Source organism: Aythya fuligula, chromosome 1 (assembly GCF_009819795.1).
Source record: "Aythya fuligula isolate bAytFul2 chromosome 1, bAytFul2.pri, whole genome shotgun sequence".
Taxonomy (NCBI): Eukaryota; Metazoa; Chordata; class Aves; order Anseriformes; family Anatidae; genus Aythya; species Aythya fuligula.
The window spans coordinates 133,057,512-133,082,629 of NC_045559.1; the positions used below are offsets into that span (position 1 = coordinate 133,057,512).

The following is a 25,118-nucleotide window of genomic DNA, read 5'->3' on the forward strand; positions in this document are numbered from 1 at the left end:
AGAATGTTATCAAAACCAGATAAAATCTTTGTTTATTTTTTTTTTGTTTTAACATTATTTTTAGCAAATAAATGGTAAAAATTGTTGCTCAGTTATTATTTAAAAAATCTGCAATTTTTGTTGTTGTAAGAAATGAATAATTTCCACTTATATTTATTAATAAATTTCACCACTTCCCTGGGCAACCCATTCCAAGGCATGACTACTCTTTCTCAGAAGAAATATAAACTATACCTTCCCTGGTGCAACTTGAATCCATTTCATCTAGTCCTATACCTAGTTATCTGCAAGAACAGGTTGACAGCCAGTTCACCACAACTTTCTTTCAGGTTGTTGTAGAGAGCAATAAGGTCTCCCCTGAGCCTCCTCTTCTCCAGACTAAACAACCCCAGTTTCCTCAGCCACTCCTCATATGACTTGTGTTCCAGATCCTTCACCAGAGCCTTTGTAGCCCTTCTCTGGACACGCTTCAGGGCATTGATGTCCTTCTTGTAGTGAGGGGCCCAAAACTGAACACAGAACTCGAGGTGCGGCCTCACCAGAGCAGAGTACAGGGGGATATCTCCTCCCTGGCCCTGCTGGCTACACTATTCCTGATACAAGCCAGGATTCTGTTGACCTTCTTGGCCACCTGGGCACACTGCTGTGTCATGTTCAGGCGAGCATCAACCAACACCCCTTGATCCTTTTCCTCTGCACAGCTTTCCAGCCACTCTGCTCCAAGCCTGTAGCATTGCATGGGGTTGTTGTGACCAAAGTGCAGGATCCAGCTCTTAGCCATGTTGAACCTCATCACATTGCCCATAGATCCATCCTGTCTAGGTTCCTCTGCAGGGCCTTCCTATGCTCTGGCAGATTGATACTTCCCCCCAGCTTGGTGTCGTCTGCGAACTTACTGAGGGTACGCTTAATTCCCTTGTCTAAATCATCAATAAAGATATTAAAGAGGGTGGGCCTCAACACTAACCCTTGGGGAATACCACTTGTGACCGGTCACTAGCTGGATTTCACTCCGTTCACCACTACTTTCTGGGCCTGGCAATCCAGCCAGTTTTTAACCCAGCAAGGAGTGGATCTGTCCAAGCCATGGGCTGCCACCTTCTCCAGAAGAATACAGTGGGAGACAGTGTCAAATGCCTTGCTGAATTCTAAGTAGACTATGTCAACAGACTTTACCTCATCCACCATGTGGGTCTCCTGGTCAGAGAAGGAGATGCACCTGGTCATGTAGGACTTGTCTTTCATGAACCCATGGTGGCTGGGCCTGATCCCCCCACTGTCCCACATATGCTATGTGATTGCATTCGAGATGACCTGTTCCATCATCTTTTCTGACACTGAGTTCAGGCTGACAGGCCTGTAGTTCCCTGGGTCCTCCTTACAACCCTTCTTATAGATGGGCATCACATTAGCAAGTCTCCAGTCAGCTGGGGACCTCTTAAGATGACCATGACTGCTGACAGATTATGGAAAGCAGCCCAGCAATCACATCCACCAACTCCAAAGACATATATAGATACCCCAAAGACAAGTGGTCTGACTAGTAAAGACAGATGTAAAGGAGACATTAATTCCCTTCCTTCCTTATAGCTATTTCTAATTATTATATATATGTATATATATATATATACTACATACAACTTTGTATAAGGCTCTAAAAGTTAACTTGTTAACTCTTTTTCAGTTTGTCATTCTTCCCTTCAGAAACTTATACACATACACGTAGTATGACCTGAAATGTAAATGCAAAACAAAACAAATAAACAAACAAAGAGATGGAAAGAACTTACAGATATAACAATATAACACATTAATAGGCAAATGAAGCACATCTACTTCATAATTAGTGTTATAAAAGTAAATATCTATTACTAAAGCTTATTTCCAATTAAAGTTAATTTTCCCTGCATAGAAAAACACTTGCACTGTATTTATAGGTAATTAATTCAAGGAATATATATAATATAATGTAATATATATATAATTATCTGCATGTCAAGGTTTGCTTTTCTGAAGCTGATCAGAATGCTGTCCTAACTCAAGTAATGGACTTCCTATCACAGAATCACAGAATCACAGAATGGCCAAGTTTGGGAGGGACCTCTGGAGATCCTCTAGTCTGACCCTCCTGCCAAGCAAGATCACCTAAAGCACATTGCGCTAGATGGCATCCAGACAGGTTTTGAATATCTCCAGAGAAAGAGACTCCACAGCCTCTCTGGGCAACCTGTGCCAGTGCTCCATCACCCTCACAGTAAATAAGTGCCTTCTCATATTCAGCCGGAACTTCCTGTGCTACAATTTGTGCCATTTGCCTCTCTTCCTGTTGCTGGGCACAACTGAAAATACCATCCTCTTGACATCCTCCCCTCAGACATTTATGCATATTGATGAGGTCTCCTCTCAGTCTTGTCTTTTCCAGGCTAAACATGACCAGTTCTCTCAGCTTGTCCTCATATGACAGGTGCTCCAGTCCTCTTATCATCTTCATAGCTCTCCTCTGGACTTTCTTCAGTAGCTGTACTGGGGAGCCCAGAACTGGACACAATACTCCAAGCCTTACCAGGGCTGAGTAGAGGGGGAGGATCACCTCCCTTGACCTGCTGGCAGCACTCTTTTTAATGCACCCCACGACCGTTGCACCATTGGCCTTCTTGGCCACAAGGACACATTGCTGACTCGTGGTCAGCCTGTTGTCCACCAGGACTCCCAGGTCCCTCTCCACAGAGCTGTTCTCCAGCAGGTCACCCCACAGCCTATACTGGTGTTTTGGGTTATTCCTCCTTAGGTGTAGGACCCTGAACTTGCCCTTGTTGAACTTCATGAGGTTCTTCTTGGCCCAGCCCTCCAGCCTGTCTATGTCCCTCTGAATGGAAGCACAGCCCTCTGGGGTATCAGCCACTCCTATATTTGTGTTGCCAGCAAACTTGCTAAGGGTGCACTCCATTCCACCATCCAGGTCGTTGATGAATAAGTTGAACAAAATTGGAAACAGTACTGACCCCTGTGGGGCACTGCTAGCTACAGGCCTCCAACTAGACTCTGCACCATTAAGCGCAGCCCTCTGAGCTCTGCTATGCAGCCAAATGCCAGTCCACCTCACTGTCCACTCATCTAGACTGCACTTCCTGAGTTTACCTATGAGGATGCTATGGGAGACAGCGTCAAAAGCCTTTCTGAGGTCAAGGTAGCTCCACCGCTCTCCCCTCATCTACCCAGCCAGTCATCTCATCATAGAAGGATAGCAGATTGGTCAAACATGACTTCCCCTTGTTGAATCCATGTTATTCTATTCCTGATCACCTTGAGATGACCTCCAGGATGAGCTGTTCCAAGGATGACCCTTTCCAGAGATGGAGATCAGGCTGATTGGCCTGTAGTTACTTGGGTCCTCTTTCTTGCTCTTTTTGAAGACTGGTGTGACATTGGCTTTCTTCCTTTTACACTGGGATACTTCCCTGAATTTCTTTGGGGAAATTAATTTATCTGTAAATATGAAATTCATATTATTTGAACCAAGTATTTTGGTCTTCCTGATTTTAGAGAATCATATATATATATCATTGACAGGAAAAACAAAACAAAACAAAACAAACTTAAATTCAAGATTTTGTCGGAGTAATTAAGCACTACTAATATAATTATTAAAATTTGAAAATCTATAAATATGACAATACTTCTAAATAAATTTATCTACTCTGCAATGCTTGCTAATTATTATCACATCATAGCATAAACTGACCATAAACAAACTTTAATTTAACTAATATTCAGTTTTTAAAATATTTGTTTCAAATGCTGTAATTTTTTTTCTTTCGTTTCCTAGAAAATGCAAGCTATTTATAAGTCTTTTATTTTTCATTTGAATGACAGTTGATTGGCTTATTTCAGTGACATTGAAAGAAGTGGATGATGCTCAAGTCTTCTAAGATGGTAACATACATATTTAGCAAATTGATTGGAAGGCTATTTTACCAAAAATAAACTTGTAAATATTTTTTCTCAGTGCTTCTGATATACCAGTTGTGAGGGAAAAATACTATTTACCTTGTATATCCCAATTTTCTCAATATATTTGCTTTTAGACTAAGGAGTAGTTTATTTGGGTAACACTGTTACATATTGATTTTTATGTTTTTTTTTTTTTTTTTTCTGTTTGACCATCAGGAAATCTAAGCACTGACAGGAGGCAGGTTTTGAATACCTGTGGCGGTTCTGAATACCTGCTGTGCAACCTGCTCCAGGTGGCCCCACTAGAACAGGGGACTCAGATCAGATGTTTTGTGTTTGTTATGATTATGTTCTGGACTGAAAGAAAACATTGCTTATTATTATTTTTTTTCCAAGTGATTTCTAGTTAAAAACAAACTAGGGTTCATTTTATAAGGTGCTCTTTTTGTGTGTGTGTGAAAAATTAATTTAAATGCTTAGCTGCAAATATATAAAGAAAATATAGAAATAACTCAGAGTTTGTGGTGGTACTAACCTTTTATTTTGGAAATATAAAATATTTAATCAACATTGTCAGAATATGACAACAACACTTAAAATGTTTAATATTACCAATGTAGACCTGATGTACAGAGAGAAAAGTGTCTTGGTGACAGAGTTTACGGAAAAAAAAATATGTTACAAATATGGTGAAATAGTTATAAGATTTAAATATGCCAGGAAATCATTGCCAGAGAAATAATGAATGAAGAATACTGTATACTCCAGTGCATATGAGAGACAATAATAATTTTTTGTTTCTTATTAAAAAAAAAAAAAGTGGTTAACAACTTGCCAAAGTGATAGTTATATCATCAGTTTGAGAATCAGACTTCAAGGAGAGTAGCAGCAAACAAAAGCAAAAATTATTTCGATTTTTAGTTTTCTAGCAATCAGTAAAATTACTGATGAAAACACATATGTACACTTTCCCACCACTTTAAAAATAAATAATTATATAGAGCATTGAGCAAGGTCTTTAGGTGATAGATTTCTCCCTCTCATGCCAAAGAAGGCATTATAGAAGGAATTATTTTGAAGAATAAAAGTGTAAGTCAGATCAGACAGGAATTACTGACATATCTCCAATATGAGGTAGAATAATCTTCTCCTCTGTCAAAGGGATTTAATTGTCTGCCCTGACCTCCATCTGTTCAATTAATTGACTGCATTAGTTTGTGGCAGATATTTTTGGCTGGTATTATGTCTTATTAGTGGGATTTCTTAAGATGATATAATAGTAGCACACAGGAAGCTGTAACTCCTGCCATGTGACAACATACATTTTTTTCAAGACTAACCTAAATCAGTTGACCATGGGCAGGAAAAATATATTAGCTCTTCCTAGTCAACTTGGCAGCTGCAAATTGTATTCTCATCCATTGTTTCTGCAATGTCATCCATGTGGGAATGATTAAAAAATAAATAAATCCTTTATAAAATAAATGAAATCAATTACCTTTACAATGTAAAAATCAATTCTACATATATATCTTTCTTTATATATTCTACATATGTAAAGAGAATAAGAGGAGGTAGGAAAAAAGGACAAGGGAGAATAAAAATTCTGTAGGAAAGAACTGTGATTTAGTGAAAAGAACAAGCTAGTGGTGTGCACTCTGTGAGAAAGGTTTGAGAATTAGCCATAGGACTGAGTAGGCCACATGCAAAAGAGGAAAAAGATGGAAGATATTTTGGTAAGAGGACACATTTTGAAGCATGACAGACCAGTCTAGGAAAGATCATAGAAGCAAATAATATCCTGTGTTGTAAGGGACTCACTAGGACCATCTAGTCTAAATTCTGGCTCCACACAGGATCACCCAAAAATCAAACCGTATGTCTAAGAGTGTTGTCCAAATGCTGCTTGAACTCCAACAGGCTCAGTACCCATGACCCAGGCTCCCTGGGAAGCCTGCTGAAATGCCCAGTCACCCTTTGTTCTTCGGCTAAGTGAAGAACCTTTTCTTGACATCCTACCTGTACCTCTCCTGTCACATCTTTATATTGTTCCCTCAAGTCCTGTCACTGTCCCCAGAGAGCAGAGATCAGTGCCTTGATCCACTCCCTTTGTAGGTCAGATTCTCAGTCTGACTTAAATCAAATGACCTCAGCCACTCTTCATACGTCTTTCCCTCTAGACTCTTCACCATCTTTGTTGCCTTCCTTTGGACACTCTCTAATACTTTTATATCTTTCTTATGCTGTGGCACCCAAAACTGCACAGGTTGAGGTGAGGCTGCACCAGCACAGAATAGAGATGGACAAGATAGTGTAGTATAATGTTTTGTCATAATATCATATTGTTAAAAATATATTTTTTTCTCATTTTTGAATTTATTTTTTTTTTAATTATGAAATGCACTAGTGTATCTGCTAACCTTCTGTTTTCTTTTCTCAGCTGTGATCAGAACTTTATACTATGTATGAGTCCACAGTACAGCTACTGTGAATATTGCTACATGTATGTGTTTTGTGGTCAAAGAAATCTGTGAAAAATCATATGATTCACTTCTCCATCTGTTTGCAACTTTGACAGTACTCATAGTTTTGCTTTCCTGTGGCAATAGTTAGAGTGTGCTAAATGATAATCGTGTTTCATAGGTTATGTTAGAAAGTCATTCATAAATAGTACTTACTGTATCAAAAAGATCATTGGAAACACTTCAGAAAAGAGTTATGTTTTCTGTCTAACTGAGAAATATAAGCATAATAACCATAAACTTCTAACGTAATTCTATTTTTCCTCAAACCTATCAGTTTTATGTTAGGTGTAGATGGTGAAAATGAACTGATTACCTTGTTCACTGAGATGTGTCTTTGCTTAAGGAGGATACCATGCAGTAGTTTTGTTGTTGTTGTTTTTCTGAAATAACAAACAGGAGGATTTTGGGAGGGAGAGTTAGTATTGAAGAATAAAAAGAATGGAAGGTGATGAGAGAAAATAGCTGAAGGTTAGTCTAAATTCTCTGTACTCAATCTCTTACCAATGGATGCCATATCATTTTTAATTTACCACCAGTAGAACTGGTCAAAGAACAGTTCTAAAAATTGGAAACTGAAAGCAGAATATGCTCTTTCTGATTTTATTCATGATAATTTCCTTTGTGTATAAAAATAACAGGAAAATTACAACTTTTCTTAATACTGTATGTCATGGTCACGGGGATAACTGTATATTGGTAAGAGGTAAGAGAAGAAATCATAGTTCTGTATTTCAGCTGTACTTGTACTCCTTACACATAACCTTCAGGATGTTTTTATGGTGGCTAGGGTTCAACATGTTTTATTGTCAAACACTTATGTTACAGTAGGAGGAGTTGCTGCCTGAAGTGTATGCTTCTGTTTTTGACAGAATATCTACATTTTTCACATATGAGTGAGAAGAACATGAGCTTCACTGCTGAGCTTAGTTTAGAGGAGGTATATTCTCATTGTGGTAGGCAAAGATGGAACCTTTCCAGTAATGGGAGTGGCAAGGAGAGCAAGGAGGAAAAATGTAAATTTCAACATTCATTGTTGGCTTTTTTTTTCTACTCTGTTACCAGTTCTACTTACTGCAAAGTAACTAAAATATACTATGCTAAAGTTCTGAAAAATATTTAATGCAAGAAAATATAATTAACTAACTATGAGAAGTTCTGACCTGTGCTATTCTCTGATCATACCTGGGCATTGGCTGAAAGGTAACACTGTGCCTGGAAGTTTGCTAACAACCATACAGAATAAATGCTTTGGCGGGACAGTGCTGTGTAGCTCATGTTCTGTCCCTGTTTAGTTTGCTGCTTACACCTAAATTCCAGTGCTACTGCAGTGACCTGAGAACAAAGATGTATATCCTTAACAGGACTTCCCTATGTTAATATCCTGCTTAATTTTTTAGGGGTCCAAATTACAAAATAGAATTCAAGTTCTGAAGTCAACTAATGAAATCACACTTCATTGTGAATTCAGCATAAACAGGACATTAAGCAGATTATATGTCATAGACTTTATTTTGTGTGGATTCTTAAGATCATTGATTGGTGGAGGGAGTACAAGGCAGCAGACAGCATAGGAATGGCTGTCTTGCTCTTGTCTCCTAGATCTAGTGATTCTGGTGACCCCATTCTGTATAACACTTTCTGGAGACTTGAACTGCTGAGGCAAGCTGTCTTTCCTCTTAAAGATAAGAGGCTCAAACCAGCATTTGCCAGAAGAAAAATAACTAAGTTAGAAAGAAAGCAGCACAGGAACAGAAGTTGGAAGACATTCTTCCCTTCTTTTGTGAATTTGTCTACTTTCTAGCAAATACAAAACTTAAGGGGAAGAGTAAGTGAGAAAAAGTGATGATGTGATAGTATTTTTTAAAAATAATCCTGAGTCCCAATTTCATTTTCAGAGTGCTTCATGAAATGACTACCACAAACTGTATAAAGGCTTGCTTGAAAGAGAGAATATCTGTCTCATGGAGTTTCAGCTTTATGAGGCTGCAAAGTCATAGCTTTCTCATAGTTCAAAGGTGAAATTCCCAGGGTAAATGTCTTTGAATTTAGGATCAAAAAGGCTGCACATAGTCCTCACAACCATCCCAGCCTTGTTTGAAATCTAATGCTTATAACACTAAAGTTGGGAGGTGTGGGTTTAAACTTCAGGTTAATGAGGGTAGTCACTCGATTCTCCCATTTCTAATATGAGCACATAATTATGTCATTATCATATATATGCAAATGAAGACAGTATCACCACCTGGTAACTGAACTAGGTAATACAATGAAAATATCGTGCCTGTGTCTCCCACGTATTTGCGTTTTATGAATATGTGTATTTATTTTATGAATATGAATAGGGCTGCAACTGTTTTTCTGCTGCGTAATGTATTAGGGTAGAGATAACTATGTGCTCAGCTGGATTAAATTGCTTTTCTCACCCTGTATTTCGTAATTATAATACATGTAATGTTTCTTCTTCTTGGACTGGAATGCCAACAGGATGATACCAAATTCTAATCATTAAATAGTCTCAAGAGATCAAATTGCCTAATAATTGGTCTTTCAATCCCTTTCTCAATTAGTCCAACATGGGTTTTAGATTCTTGCATCCCTGAAAAGGACACACACATAGGCTTAATGAAGAAGACAGAAAGAGCCCTGATTTATAGGTAGACAAAAAAAAAAAAAAAAAAAGATTCCCTCAGGAATTTTCTTAGGTCATTTGACCTTACTTGCTGGAGGGAAGTTAGACACATTCAGGAATATTTATTTTCTGTGTCTTGAAGTGATAGTAGGCGATGATCTTTAATATATGTGAAGTTTTATTTGAATTATAAAGGTCGATTCTACAAAACTAAGAAATGCATAAAATAATGATTTTTGTATGAACCTCTTTCTTTTTCTTTTTATTTTTTTTATATCCATAATTCTAAATTTTACTGAAGACATAAGAAATTTTACTCTACAGGAGATTTTTCCATACTGAAACTCAGAGCTGAACATCCTCTTTCAGATCATGACCTTTTCTTTTGGAGTAACACATCTGAATTTCCAAAAACAGAGGTGGCAAAAAGAAATAGAGAGACCTACAACATTTCTTTTACAAGGTCACAGAAGTAAGAGCTGGAAAATAAGTTAGCAGCCATGCTAGACTGTACTGATTATATTTTTTTACATTTCCCTGAATATATACTTGAGGAATAATATTTTCTTAGACTTCGTAATCACAATTAGACAAAGACTGCCAAATAAATTAAATGTACGTTGCGATCAATGCCTATGGTCATATTTCAAGCATTGGACGCTTTCTGAACGAAAAAGACTTAGTACTCTGTCACACTGCCTTGCTATATATTGTTATATATTACACATTGTTATATATTTTTTCATGATTATGATTTTTTTATGACGTCTCTTAAATTCTAGCTTCAAGCATTTGAATGGCTAGTGTCAATTCAGTCATAAGAAGCTTAAATTCTTAGGAATAGTCAAATTTTGACCTGAATAGAACACACATGGAATTTTGGCATAATTAGTAACGTGAAGAGTTTAAACAGTTTATACCTTGCATTTTTTTCAATGTGTTGAAACAATTGATTTTTTTTGTCACTCCATTGACGTAATTGATGACTCATTTATTTGCAATCTTTACCAACTTATTTCAAGAAGCAGATAAAATCATGAGAATTGCCTACCCATTAAAATTTCTCCATGCTCGTGTGTAATAGCAATTAAAAATACAGTATAAATATCAATGCAAGAAGTCAAACTGTCTTAACTGGGCATTTCCTGTTAGCTTTGGGTCCTCCTGGGTACAATAGTTTTTATCATTTTACATACAGGGAAAAAATAAAGAAAGACTGTATCTGTGATTGTTCAACAACAGCTTTTTCTAACTAAATGCAAATGCTTTTTTTTTTTTTTTTTTTGGTATCACTACTATTATTATTATTTTGTGTCACTAAATTTTTAAATCCACAAGAGAATATTAATTGTGAATTAATGAGGGATGCATTAGAATGTGATGTAAAAGACAAATGACGGTATTGTGAATTACTAAAAAAAACCTCCAATCCCTATTATCTGCTGAACTTCTGTGATTGAACAGCAGTCTAATCACACTGACATATAGCTTGGTTGATCCATTAATAAATGTAGATATGGTGTTCAAAGTTCTTCAATTGATTTCAGCAATTTCTTGTCCATACTGAGGTTTATAATACTGAGTTAGAGTTATTATAAAGTCTGGAATTTATTTATTTATTTATTTATTGGCAGTATTTGCGATGTAACAAGTGAATAATTACAATATTCTTCTGGTTTTAGGCAATTAACATAGTAAGTTAATTACTAAAATGTATTCTTATCTAGTTCATCCCAAATATGGGATGAACTTTTCTAAGATGCATAATTTTCATAATTTTCCAGTCAGAGGTAGGCCCAGACATGGTATTTGCTTTTATTCCATGCAGTAATTAATGGGGGAAAAAATGATCACACATTTGGAAAGTAAGTCATCAGTAAGTTATCAGTATGGGATGAAAGGAAACATGCTTTTACTGCAACCCACCACTCGTTTCACTAGCACCTAGTTTGGGAGTAATGTCTTCAAAAGTCCCAGCAGCTATTACCCAAATAAATACATAAAGAAGGTAAAATAAATAAAGAAGGTAAATAAAGAAGAAAGTAAATAAAGAAGACAAGTTACATTTCTTTCTGTAGACTCAGCATGTAAAGGTGTATTAAATAGTTGACTGGATAAATATAGATACGCATCTAACTTTTTGTCATAATATCTAAGACATTCTTATATATTATATAAAATATTCTTATTTTTCTATTTAAGATTAATCTAATGGCAATTGTTGATTATATGTTTACCTCTTCCAAAAATTTTAAGGATATACAAAGCAAAATTAGCTAGTTCATGAATAGCAGGAATATCGTCTCCCTTATGTCTTGATATTTTTACATATTTTTTTTCCATGTGTCATTCTGTGTGCATAAATGCATATGTATGAAACTGACTTGGTGAAAATGGCAATTTCCCTAGCAAAAAGCCCATAAAGTGAAAAAGTGGGATATTTTCTGGTTAATATGGTCTTTTTAAAACAATTTTCTTCACAATAATTTTTAAACCATTTAAAGATTTGTTGCATGTGGTGTTCATTCATAGATTATTAAGTATTTAAACTTTTTTTTAAAGAGAGCTGTTTAATAAGAAATTATTTAAAACCCTGATTGTTTCTATCACCATTCAGCTGGCTAAAACCCAATAGTTTTTAATAACTAGAACATGATACTGTAAATAGGCTTTTTATTCTGGCTATTTATCATCTTAGAATTGCTTTTTGTGAAATGAACCTGTCCTGTACTTGCACTTGTGACTGCCTGCAATTTGTTTATATCTTTGCACTGGTTGGCAAATGCTGTGGGTCAGGCTGTTATGGATCAGACTGTGGGGTTGAGATAACAAGTTATATTATTTGTCTTAGCCACCAGTGTGTTTCTTTATGCATTCAGGATCCTTAAAAACAAAATTTCTCATTCATTTCTGATTCATGCATGCAATGAATCACATTATGTGATTGGCTCCGGGGCAGACATGTTCTGCAGCGGAGCAGGGGACTGAGGTGGGCATCAAGGCATCAAGGCCACTCCAGGCAGCTGAGGGAGCCGCCAGGACCTGCCAGGACCCAGCAACCCTTGCGAGGGAGGCTAAGGAGGCATGGGTGGAGCCAGCAGCACCCGAGACCAGGAGCTGTGGACAGGATGGGAAAACAGGGCATGGCACAGCATTCGCGGGGGGTTGGGGGGGGAGGGAGGAGGGGGGAGGGTGCGGCAGTGCACACCAGGAGGGTGAGCAGGGAGGGCAGGGTGCCTCACTGCTCTTTTCCAACGATCTTTTCCAACAATGGTTGTAACCTGCTCATGAAGAGGTCAGCCATGGTATCCACCTGGCAGAAAGCCATGGCCTCTGCATCTCTTGCGGCCTCTCCAACCATAGTCACCAATGTGGCTACCCAGACAGAGATCTCGGAGAAACACGTAAACGAAACACGAAATTGGTCTTGGGCTGCAGGTTGTGCCTGAGTCTTCTGTCACTGTCTGACAGCAGCAGCAGTGGGTGCACCTTTGTGAGGTGTGAGGTGTGCCCAGCTTGAAGAATTGCTCAGCCTAGTGGCAGAGTTTCAGGAAGGGGTGAGTAGGCTGAGGAGCATCAGGGAGTCAGAGAGGGAAACTGACTGGTGGAAGCATACTATACCCTCCCTGAGACAGACTCACAAGCCTGCAACAACACAAGTAACAAAGGTTCCCTTATCCCACCAGACAGGCACTACACAAAAGACAAAAGTCCCCCCATCCTGCCAGGCAGTAGGAGGGGACCTAGATCAAGGTGGGGAATGGAAGCAGGTTTCTGTTCAGGGTGGTAAGTGAGCTCTCTCCCTGCCCACCTCACCTTCCCATCCACCCTTACATAACAGGTATGAGGCTCTAGAATATGACCGTCAAAATGATGTAGAAGAAAGCCCATCCTAGTTGGAAGGGATGCCTAAGGCAAGGCAACCTCCCCTCCTTCCCCCCCCCCCCCCCCCCATCACTACATCATAAAGAAAGAATGAAGTCTTATTGTCATGGGGGACTCCCTTCTGAAAGGGACAGAGGGCCTGATTCACCATCCAGACCCAACCCACAGGGAAGTCTGCTGCCTCCTCTGGGGCTGTGATAAGAGACAATGCCAGGAAAGTCACTCACCTGGTACAGCCCTCTGACTACTACCCGCTACTCATTTTTCAGGCTGGTAATGATGAAGTAGCAAGGAGAAGTCCAAGAGCAATCAAAAGGGACTTTAGGGCTTTGGGCCATCTGTTTAAAGGATCAGCAGCACAGGTTGTGTTTCCCTCTGTCCTTCTGATAGGTGGGGTCAGTATTGACAGGCAGACTGGGCTCGTCAATACATGGCTCTGAGACTGGTGAAACCAGCAGAACTCTTTTTTTTTTTTTTTTGATCAAAGGAAGGTCTACTCAACACCAGGCCTGTTGGCAGCAGATGGGATGCACCTCTCTCAGAGGGGGAAAAGAATTTTTGCCCAGGAGTTAGCAGAGCTGACAGGGCTTTAAACTAAAGTTGAAGGGTGAAAAGGATAAAACCAGGCCAACCAGTGATAAAATTAAGGGATGGTGTGCTAGAATCAGAGGGACTGTGTGCTAGTGAGGTTCTTTGGTCTGCTCCACAAGGTGCTGTGTACAATGAGACCCATTTGAAGTGCTTCTATGCAAACGCACGCAGTATGAGGAATAAACTAGATGAGCTGGAAGTCTTGGCCCAGTCCCAGAGCTACAACATCATTGGCATAAGCGAAATGATAACACTGGTGTATAGCAATAGATGGTTACAGGCTCATCAGAAAGGACAGGCAGGGCAGGCGAGGCAGTGGGGTGGTATTTTATGTGAAGGAGGGGCTGGACTGTGTGGAGCTTGCAGTGAGTGATGTCAAAGTTGAGATCCTCTGGGTAAGGATTAAGGGATGAACAAAGGGGATGTTGTGGAAGTCTATTACAGACCACCATGCCAGGATGACACTGATTAATTATTCTTTGAGGAACTAAGAGATACCTCGAGATGAACTGCCTTTGTCCTTATGGGAGACTTCAACTTGTCAGACATCAACTGGGATTACCACACGGCTGACAAGAGCAGGTCCACAAGGTTCCTAAAGTTCCAATGATAACTTCCTGGTGCAGGTGGTAAGGGAGCCAACTAGGAAAGGTGCTCTCCTAGATCTGTTGCTGGAGAACAGAGAGGGTCTTGTGGGGGATGTTGCAATTGGTGGCCATCTTGGTCATAGTGACCATGAAATGGTCGAGTTTAAAATTTTTGGTGACAGGAGGAAAACTGCCACCAAAACTTCAGCCCTAAAATGGGGAGACTTCAGGCTGCTCAGGGAACTAGTTAGTAAGGTCCACTAAGAAACTGCTTTTGAAGGTGTTGGCATCCATCGGTGCTGGTCAGTCTTTAAGCAATGCCTCAAAAAAGCACAAGATCAGGCAATTCCAAAATATCAGAAGTGAAGCAGGCAGGGCAGAAGCCTGGCCTGGCTGACCAAGGATCTTCAGCTGGAGCTTGGGCAGAAAAAGAAAGTGTGTGGCTGCTGGAAGCAGGGTCAGGCAATGTGGACGGAATACAGGGACGCTGTTTGTGTTTGTAGGGAGAAATTTCATGCGGCCAAAGCCCAATTGGAGTTGAAGCTGGCCAGGTCTGTAGGAGACAGTGAAAAGTTTTTTTTAGATATGTGAAGAGAAAAAGGATGACCAAAGAAAACAAAGGTCCGCTTCTTGATGGGGAAGGTCACCTCATGGATGAGGACATAGGCAAAGCAGAGATGTTTAATGCCTTCTTTGCCTCTATCTTCAATGCTGATGATAGGCTTCGGGACCCAGGGTGCCCTGAGCTAGAAGACCATGATGGTGGGAATGATAAACTCCTAACCAACCCTGAATGTATGCAGGATTTTCTGTTCCACCTGGATCCATACAAGTTCATAGGTCTGGATGGGATTCATCCCAGGGTGCTCAGAGAGCTGGCTGACATCATCATGGGACCTCTCTCAATTATTTTTCAATGATCTTGGGAATCTGGAGAGGTCCCAGTAGACTGGAAGCTGGCAAATGTTGTGCCAGTTTTCAAGAAGGGTAAGAAAGAAGACCCTAGCAATTACAGGCCTGTCATTCTCACATCAGTGCCTGGTAAAATTATGGAGAAGATAATCCTTGAAGTCATTGAAGCACACCTGGGGGACAATGCAGTCATCGGTCCTAGACAACATGGGTTCACAAGGAGTAGGTCCTGTTTGACTAACTTGATTTCCTTTTATGAGAAGATCACCCATCTAGTCAATCAAGGGAAACCAGCTGATGTGATCTTTTTGGACTTTGGCAAAGCTTTTGACACAGTTTCCCATAGGATTCTATTTGACAAAATGTCCAGCGTACAGCTAAACAAAAATATGACACGATGGGTGAGCAATTGGCTGATGGGCAGGGCTCAAAGGGTTGTGGTAAATGGGGCCACATCAGGTTTGCAGATGATCACTAGTGGGGTCCCCCAAGGCTCCATTTTAGGTCCAGTCCTCTTCAATGTTTTTATAAACAATTTGGATGTAGGACTTGAATGTGTTCTGAGCAAATTTGTTAATGATACTAAATTGGAGGACCTGTTGACTCTGTTGAGGGTGGAAAGGCCTTGCAGAGAGATCTGGACAGTCTGGACATCAGGGCAATCACTAACTGCATGAAGTTTAACAAAAGCAAGTGCTGGGTCCCACACCTGGGACAGGGCAGTCCTGGCTATACGTACAGACTGGGTGGCGAGATCCTGGAGAGCAGTCCCTCAAGAAGGACATGGGTGTCGTGGCTGGTAGCAAGCCAAATGTGATCCAGCAGTGTGCCCTGTCAGCCAGGAGGGCCAACTGTATCCTGGGGTGCATTCAGCATGGAATTGCTAGTCGGTTAAGGGAAGTGATTGTCCCACTCTACTCTGCACTGGTGCCGCTTCACGTTGACTTCTGAGTGCTGCTCTGGGCACCACAGTACAGAAAGGATGTGAAACTGTTGGCGAGTGTCCAGAGAAGGGCTACAGAGATGGTCAAGAGCCTAGAGGGGAAGATGTATGAGGAGCAGCTGAAGTCAGTTGACCTGTTCAGCCTGGAAAAGAGGACGCTGAGGCGAGACCTCGTTGCAGTCTACAGCTTCCTCACAATGGGTAGTGGAGGGGCAGGCACTGATCTGTTCTCTTTAGTTACCAGTGATAGGACCTGCGGGAATGGTGTCAAGCTGCGACAAGGGAAGTTCAGGCTGGAGATCAGGAAGAGATCCTTCACTGAGAGGGTTGTCATGCACTGGAACAGGCTCCCCAGGGACGTAGTCACAGCACCAAGCCTGTCAGAGTTTAAGAAGCATTTGTATTGTGCACTTAGTCACATAATCTGAATTTCTGGGTAGACCTGTGGGTGCCAGGAGTTGGATCCTCGTGGGTCCCTTCCAACTCGAGATATTCTGTGATAATACGTAGCTGGTATTTTTCCGGTCTCTAGTGTTCAGGTGTTTTACATCATTTGTGGTACATATCCTCAGATAAAGTCATTAAAGAATGCCAGGGGTTTTGAAAGAATTTAGTTTTTGTTTTTCTTTTGCACAGATGCCTGTCTTTGTCTCAAAGAATCAACATAAATATCTCTGTGTATCTGTTTTTTTGCTTTGTTTTGTTTTGTTTTGTTTTTAATTTGAAATCACTGTCAATAAGTACTTAACTTGGAATTTTCTGCTTTTGAAAACTGATTTTCATGAGACAGAGTCCTGACTGAAAATTGAACCTGGTAGTCCACATTTAAAAATGGCTTATGTGATAGTTTGTGTTCATCCCATAAAATGTATAGTATCAGTATTAGTTTCCTATAATAAGGATTTTTCAAACTGTGGAATTGCCATTTGTGATTTTAAGTTGAAAAATGTTTTAAAAGGGAACTCCTCCATTTATTTGGGTAGGGAGAAGAATGTAAGTATTAAGAAGTGTTGTATTGTTATTTATGCTTCTTGTAATGGTATGCAACTTGTATTTCATTAAAAAATAACATGATTTATTTATGATTTGCCTTCTGTCTAAGAATTTAAATTAGGAACATGTAAGAAGGCAAAGTTCCATAGTTGTAACAGTGTAGGTCAAGATCTGATTTCTGAGCAATTGTATTACACATTTATTTTTCAGTTGCAATTGTCCCTTTTTGTCAGAAATTGTACAAATAAAGACAATATGAAAACCAATGCCATAGTATCTAATTTTAACTAATTCCATTTTCACATTTGCTTTGAACTAAGATAATTCTATTACATTCGTTGGAATGTCTGAATTATGTGGAGGGAAATTGTTAATCATACAGAATATTAGGCTTACCTGTGGAAAATAATATATAGAAGTCATATAACAACAAAGAGAGATTATCCAATGTAGCAAAACATCTAATGAACATTTACTGTGGGAATACAAGTGTGGTTAAAAAAGGAGATGTTTATTCAGGGCAGAAAATACCCTGGAGCAAGCAATTAAATGTGGGATAACTTTCCTAAAAGCATTAACATTTGGGCTCTGGTTTGGTTTGGAAGTACATACAGAAGCAGAGTGTTTGGTTTGTTTTATAGCCTTGGACAAGTTTGTGAAAATTTTCAGTTTTCTTACCTTGTGTATCTTCAGAAACACATAGCTAAACAAGGTGGCTAAAGTTCATAAAAGATTTGTGGGTCGTTCCGTATAAAAAAAGAATGAATTTGATTTATTTGTTTATTTTATGTAGGTTTATTCCAATAAAATGTGTCTGTTGATTTTAACTGTTTGCTTTCTTTTGGCTACAGGCTGACTGAGTGGGCTAGACTTGACTGGAAGGAGCCATTTTGCTGGGGAAGTGGAGTAACTGTCGATCTGTCCCCACTGTACTGGCCAGGAGAAGCTGTGTGTTGCCAGGAGTAAGCCAACACTCAAGTCTGGGATGGTCCCTGGGGACAAACATTATTTTGCTTCTTCAGATGTTGGAATTTGTCTACAGTCAGTCAACTGAGGCACACATTAGCTTTTGCTTTTTTACTGCCTGAACAAGATTACACTTTTGCCTCACTTCATCTACTTTTGCCTGCTTTTTTATTTTATTATTTTCATTTTCTTTGACTCCTTTTTCTCCTGGTTGTGGAAGAAAAGAGCACTGCTGATGTTCATTTAAATGATGTCGAAACCAATGGGACTTCTATGGCTGCCTTTGATCTTCACCCCCGTGTGTGTCATGTTGAATTCTAACTTCCTCCTATGGATAACTGCACTGGCTATAAGATTTACTCTCATTGATGGTCAAGCACAATACCCAGTGGTTACCACGAATTATGGCAAAATACGTGGTTTAAGAACACCTCTGCCCAATGAGATCCTTGGTCCAGTGGAGCAGTATCTGGGTGTTCCTTATGCCTCTCCTCCAACTGGAGAAAGGCGATTTCAGCCTCCAGAACCTCCATCATCTTGGACGGGTGTCCGAAATGCCACACAGTTTGCTGCTGTTTGCCCACAGTACCTGGATGAGAGGTCACTGCTCAACGACATGCTGCCAGTCTGGTTTACAGCCAATCTGGATACTGTGGTGACATATGTTCAAGATCAAAATGAAGACTGCCTGTATTTGAATATCTATGTACCCACAGAGGATGGTAAGTACTCTCAGGAGCACACTTCAGCTCACTCACCAATTCCTGCATGAGTTGAGTAGCTAGGTCTTTAAATCATCTTGCTCAGTTTCCCCCATATTTTATCTGTAGAAATGGATCATGTCCATGAATACTCATCATAAAGAATACTTCACAGATTGAACATGTTTGCATGAATTCTTCTTCATGTATCAGTGTAACACCACAATTTCATTTGCAGCCACAGTGTAACACCAGTGTATCCAGTGCCACAGGGCAGGGTGTGTAATCTTACAAATTTTACATCTGAACTAGAGCTGAGTTCAGATGAGGAACACAGGAGAGGAGAGAGGAACAGGGAAATAAACATTAACAAGAAGTAACTTTGTATTTTTCATTGCATGGATGGTACAAATGTTGCAGCATACTCATTTTAAAGAAGAATTCTCCCTTCCCCCTCTTTTTTATTATTATTATTTTTAATTATTTTATTTTACTTTATTTTACTTTATTACCTTGGAGCCTATGGTTAACTTATGAACACAAATGCCAACACACAACACCTTGAAAGTTTTCATGATCTCAGTCTTAAATATTGTAGCATTTTGGCATGCTAGATATATCTTTTGAGGTGCAAAATGGTATTGCTTCTTACAGAAAACAAGACCTTTTTTCACCAATCCTCAAACGATTATAGTTTATATCCCAAGGAAATAAAAAACTCTTCTGACAATTATATTTAATATTCTGCTGAATGCCAGTTCTTTCAGCCACTTAGAATGTAGTTACTGGTGCATAAAGTGACAGATTTCTCCCAGATATGCAAATCTCTTCACTTCAGCTGAGGGTTTGATTTGCATAACTAAGACATTGTTATTTCTCAGTAACCATACTCTAAATATGCAAATTTTGTTCTTTATTGTAATCCTTTTGACTTGATTGGCTTCTTTACTCAGAATTTCCAAGCTGTTTGGAAGCCTTAAACATACCACCTTTTTTTCCAGTTCTCATCAACTGAAGCCAAAAGCTAAAAGCTAAAAATAAAGGGATAAGGTTTGGGAATACTGGGAACACTGCAAACACATACTATCAAGCTGCTTAAATCAGAGGACTCTGAAAGACAAGGTGTGTGTAGGCTGCTCTGTATGTGTGTTTTGTTCACGCATATGTATTTACTAGAAGGAGCCACAGGTTTCTTTCCCTCTTCTAGTTTCATTGCACTGTACCTCACTCCTAGGTTATTCCCATATATAGTTCCCATAATTCTTTATATTGTGGATTTTGTCTGCAGCTTTTAATTTGTCACTATGGTGGGTTTGTCCTAAGAAAACATTTAAGGTTAAGAATTTAATTGTTCTCACTGCTAACTTCATGTCATTTTAAAGGCCAATGTCATTACATTCATATATTCCTCTAATCTAGTAAAAATAAGTTTTTTGTTTTTTTTTGTTTTCCATTAAATAAGGCAGAAAATTAGAAAGGGAAAAAATATATATATAAATTTCTAGAATAATATTTTATTTTATATCATGTGGGTAATAATGAAATACTGTGTGCTGAATGACTAAGAACCTACAAAATTCCTTGTATTGTGGGTAATAGCAAATGAGATTTGCTGTTAGCTTATAAATAAAAAGGACTGATAAAATTAATTGCACTCTTGTACACCTTTATGTCCACTTAAATTCTCATCATTTTAGATTTTTTGTTTATACAAAATAACTTCTTATAATGGTAATAAATTGTCTTTTATATATTCACTCTCAGGAAAAAAAAAAAAAGTATTTAGTTGAATAAAATGACAGAAAAGTTTTGGTGTTGGTAATGAGCTGAAGGCTAGATTGTTCGTGTGTGATATGACAAGTGTTTTTAACCAGCTCCAACAGAGAACAAGAAATTTCAAAATGAATATATGGAATACATGATGTTTTAATTGTATGCTGAAATTTTATCACTACTTAACTATAGCTCAGTGTAGCTCTTTAGTAAGGAAAATACGCAACCTTCTGCTCATAAAGAAAACTAAGGAGAACTGACCTCCTAAGTTACTGTCTTCTAACCACAGTAAACATAAATAACCTTAAATTGTAGTCCATACAATCTGATTAAACACATTATGCTTCATTATATGAGTCATAGTTGGCAGAAATAAACTATGTTGTTAGAGACCATGAAATTAGTTTTTGAAGCAGTCTCAAAGTGAGTGACTTTGAGTTAAATTAACAATTCCAATTCTTTCTCAAGCACAGATTTATTTAGAAAAGCTTTGAAACTGTTTTATGTCTGCAATAAAAGGTGAATGGAATCATCCCAACTAATTAATGTTCTGACTATGAAACTTAATCTGAATCATTTTATGCCTTAAAAAAAAAAAAAAAAAAAGATAAAAAACACCTTCAGTGAAAAGAACTGATGAACTACTATAATGAATTAACTATGGCCACATGCAGTGCTTGCTTCAAACCAGTTCTAGGGAATTAATAACCAAATTGTAGCTTTGTTCTTTTTTTCTTTTCCTTTTTTTTTTTTTTTTTTTTTGGCACTGCATAACATGGCCTGTTTCTTATTGTTTCTGTGGTTTGGGCAAAGGGAACCAAATTTTGGTCATGTGCTTTGAATAATGAACTGAAGAATAAACACACACATTAATTCATCTGATTTCAGAATCATTTCACTAGAATTCTGCCAGTATAAACTAATGGAAACAAGAGTAAAACCCAGGCCCTTTAACTGGATAGATAAGATTTATATATTTGAATCTTATATTTTATATATTGTTTTATAAATTTATATCTTATATATCTTATATTTATATCTTATATTATATCTTACATTTATATATCTTATTAATAAATGTATAAGATATATTATATATTTACGTTATATACTATTATTTATTATTATTTTATTATCATTAATACTATATATTATTAATATTTTATTAATAATATTATTATATAATGAGATGTTATATGTACTAAATGATTATGATTCAGTTTAAAGAAACACACTGAAATGAAACAACACAAAATTCGATAGTTGCTTAAAATACCTGGAGCATCTACATAAAGGAATTAAAATGTCCATTAAACATTTAGATCTGTAATAGTCATTGACTTTTTTTTTTTTCTGACCCATATGTTCTGGATTTCAAACATCAAATGGCAGTGGCTGAAAAACTTGTCAGAATTTTCTATATTAAAATCTTCCTAAAAAAAAAAAAAAAAAGGATCCTTGTTTTTAGATATATATTTTTTTTCCGTTTTAAACAAAAATATTATTTATGGTAAAAATTAAAGCACATACCTAACTGAATATTATGAAAATTATGTCCATGTAGAATTTTATTATTTTACTTGAAAATTCACTTGAAATTCACTTGAAAAATTGTTTGTACTGACACTTTATGTAGGGTAGCTTTTATATTTCATTTGGTAGAGTATTTTGGTATTTGATTTTTTTTTTTCCTTTGACTTTGAAAGAGTTTTGCTACCACTATAATTCTTCAAGATATATTTGTTTTCTCATAATAAGTATAAACAATAAATACAATTTCTCATAACAAGTATAACAAGTATAAACAAATAGGTGGTTATTTTAAAGATAAGAATAAGCAATAAAGAAATATTTTTTAAAAGTCTAATCTATTATCATAAGGAATTGAAAATAATAATTGAAAAGAAATTAAAAGAATAAAAGAAATTTAAAGAAATATAGTAAAATTAACACTCTGTCCAAACTGTTTTCTAAACATTTATCTTGATCTTCTGAATAAACAATATCCCGTTTGTGGGGAGTGTATGTTGCATTCTCTGCTTTTCCAGTTACTTTAAACTGCAATTTTCCACAAGAATACTTGAATGTCAGTTTTGAGGAGGTCATCTAGGGAAATGATATTGAGGACAGCCTGTTTATTATAACTTCAGTCTGAATATAGGTTTATCTGCAGTGGAAATGCTAGATTGAAGAGGACACAGACTGTTAATCGGCTGTGCTTAATCCCTGGCCTTTATCAACTGAATCTGTGGATGCTGAAGGAGCTTGCTAACTCCTATCGTAACTGGGAAAAAATATATAGAAAAAAGATATATATTTAAAAGAACTTTAATAAGCTATATATCTAAAAGAACTTTAATTTGGATTTCTTTCATGATAAATGTAAAAGTTGTATTAATATCACGTTGAGATAAAAATCTAAAACATCTTTTTGTTGTTTAAAACCTCTCTTCAAAACAAACAAGAAAATGAAACAAAAAATGATTTTTTTTTACAAACATATATATTTTACTTACTTTGTTATATGGGAAAAGGGTACATTTTATACAAGTGGGTAGCTCGTAAACCACCATATATCTACTAGGGATTGATTCATGAAGTATTTGGAATCTTCGGAGAACTGCTCAGCAGAACAGAGAACTACTCTGTGAGATTCTGAATCATTTATATCACAATAAGTACTGCTAAAGTGACAACAAAAAGTGGTAGGTAATGATACATATTAAGGATGAGTAGGCAGGTCATAATTTTTTGATTAGAATAGAGAAATTGAGAATGCTCTCCAGGATTAGTGATGCATACATGTATAACTGTAGGGTACCAGGAAGAAACAAAGTCAGCAAAGAGATCAACAGTATTCCTTCTCTGAGCAGTAGTGTGGTGGAAAGGTACTTGCTTCTTTAGACTCTGTTTCTAGTTGAATAAGCAATGAAGAAATCAACAACTTGATCAAAGCCAACAAAGAAGAGGTGTGTTAGGTGATTTCTATAACTTGGATGCTATGCCACTTTTTGTTATTAGGCAGATACCTGCTCAGTATATAACTGGATGTTTGCAGCCTTCTTCACATCATTTCTGTTGAATTGCAGCATCTGTTTAATTTGGAAAATATTTTTTTTAACAAAATTGTCTCTATAAAATTAAATTGATAAAAATCTGTTCAAACATTTTTCTTTTTTTTTTTTTTTTTTTTTTTTTTTCGGGGGGAGAGGAGAGAAAGACAAAGACAAAAATAAACAAGATGAGTCAGCTTAACAACTATTTGATGACATAAAAAAAAAAAAAAAGTAAGCTATTCAGTGGGTTATTTATTAATATGAGGAATAAAGGTACCTATATAAAAATAGTAACAGAATGAAAGATATATGTAATTTTTATTAAGTTTCTACAGTCTTGACCCTCCAAGAATTTATATAATTTCAAGTTTCAGTAGATATATCTGGAATTTATCAGGTAATCTCAAAAATGCAATTTTTCTACTGTTTCTTCACTGCTTTTGTAAATGTAAGTAGCTATATAAGAAATCAAATCCAGGTTTTATGTAAATATCTTGAAGAAATCAAAAAATTAATATCTAGTGTTTACATCTCTGTAGTTTTGATACTTCCTGAAAATCTTTATCTATATCTTTATCTTTAATTAAAATCAATTATAATTTGTGTACTCGATGTAGAAATATACAGTTTTACTTCTCTTGTTTGATGTATTTAGTTATATTTAAAATATTTATTTTTTTAATATATATTTAGTATATTTTATTTTATTTTATGGAGGATAATGTTTGAACACTTCTGTATTACAAATAATGTTTTTCTTCAACAAAACATTATATAACAATGGTTTGTTTTCATTTTTAAGATTGTCACAGTTTCTGTCAATACCTTTCAGTCAATCTCTGTCTTCTTTGGAAAGTTGCATATTGAGTATCAAAATTGCCTTGTCACTCAAATATATTTCAGACATACAGTACAAAAATTATACACAAATAGAGGTATCCCTTTTTAAAAAGCTTGTGTATCTATCCAAAGTGAGAGGTATTAACGATAGATAACAATTATAATATGAAATGTTAATGTTGGAATTACTGCATATAATCCCAGTCAAAAAGAACTGCAAAATTTAACAACAGAGAGAAAATCTCTCTCCATTTAGAAAGATAGAGTTCCCATTGTGTCAGAACACCTCAAACCTTTCACTGTAAGGGTTCAACATATCTCCACTTCTTAATCAAAAAATATTGCAGCATCTGCAAGAAAGAAGAAGGCATATGTCTCACTACCCTCTGCCTACTAGGATAAAGCTATGGGTAATCCAGGCCCTTATTTCACATTGTTGCTTTTAACAGTCACAAATACCTTCTGACAGCAAAGAACAGGAATCTAATCTAGATGAAATAAAATTCTTAAATCTTTAGAGATAAACTCAGATTTAGTTGCTGATTTCAAAATGTTGTTCTTCCCTTCAAGAGTTGCCCATTCCACAGGCACTTTACAGGATTGTACCCAAATGGCTTTTTCAGGAATTGATATGCAATGAAGCCTAGAAAGAAGGCTCAGGATTCAATATGGCATTATCTAATCTGAACAGAACTTTTGGCAGAATTCCCCAGAGTCTCATCATTGCCTCATGCTGAAAAACCTGCTGGATGGGGGGGGGGGTGGG

The 25,118-nt window shown here is 37.2% G+C and overlaps 1 protein-coding gene across 3 annotated transcripts in view; it reads left to right on the forward strand.

Annotated features, from left to right (window-relative positions):
- The window catches only part of NLGN4X (neuroligin 4 X-linked), a 189,689-nt gene that overhangs the window by 46,774 nt on the left and 117,797 nt on the right, over positions 1-25,118 (forward strand). For all 3 annotated transcript variants that reach the window (XM_032191110.1, XM_032191125.1, XM_032191117.1), the window contains exon 3: positions 17,868-18,704. In XM_032191110.1, coding sequence (XP_032047001.1) covers positions 18,230-18,704 — 475 coding nt within the window. In that variant the 5' untranslated portion in view covers positions 17,868-18,229. The remainder of the gene's footprint in view (positions 1-17,867; positions 18,705-25,118) is intronic.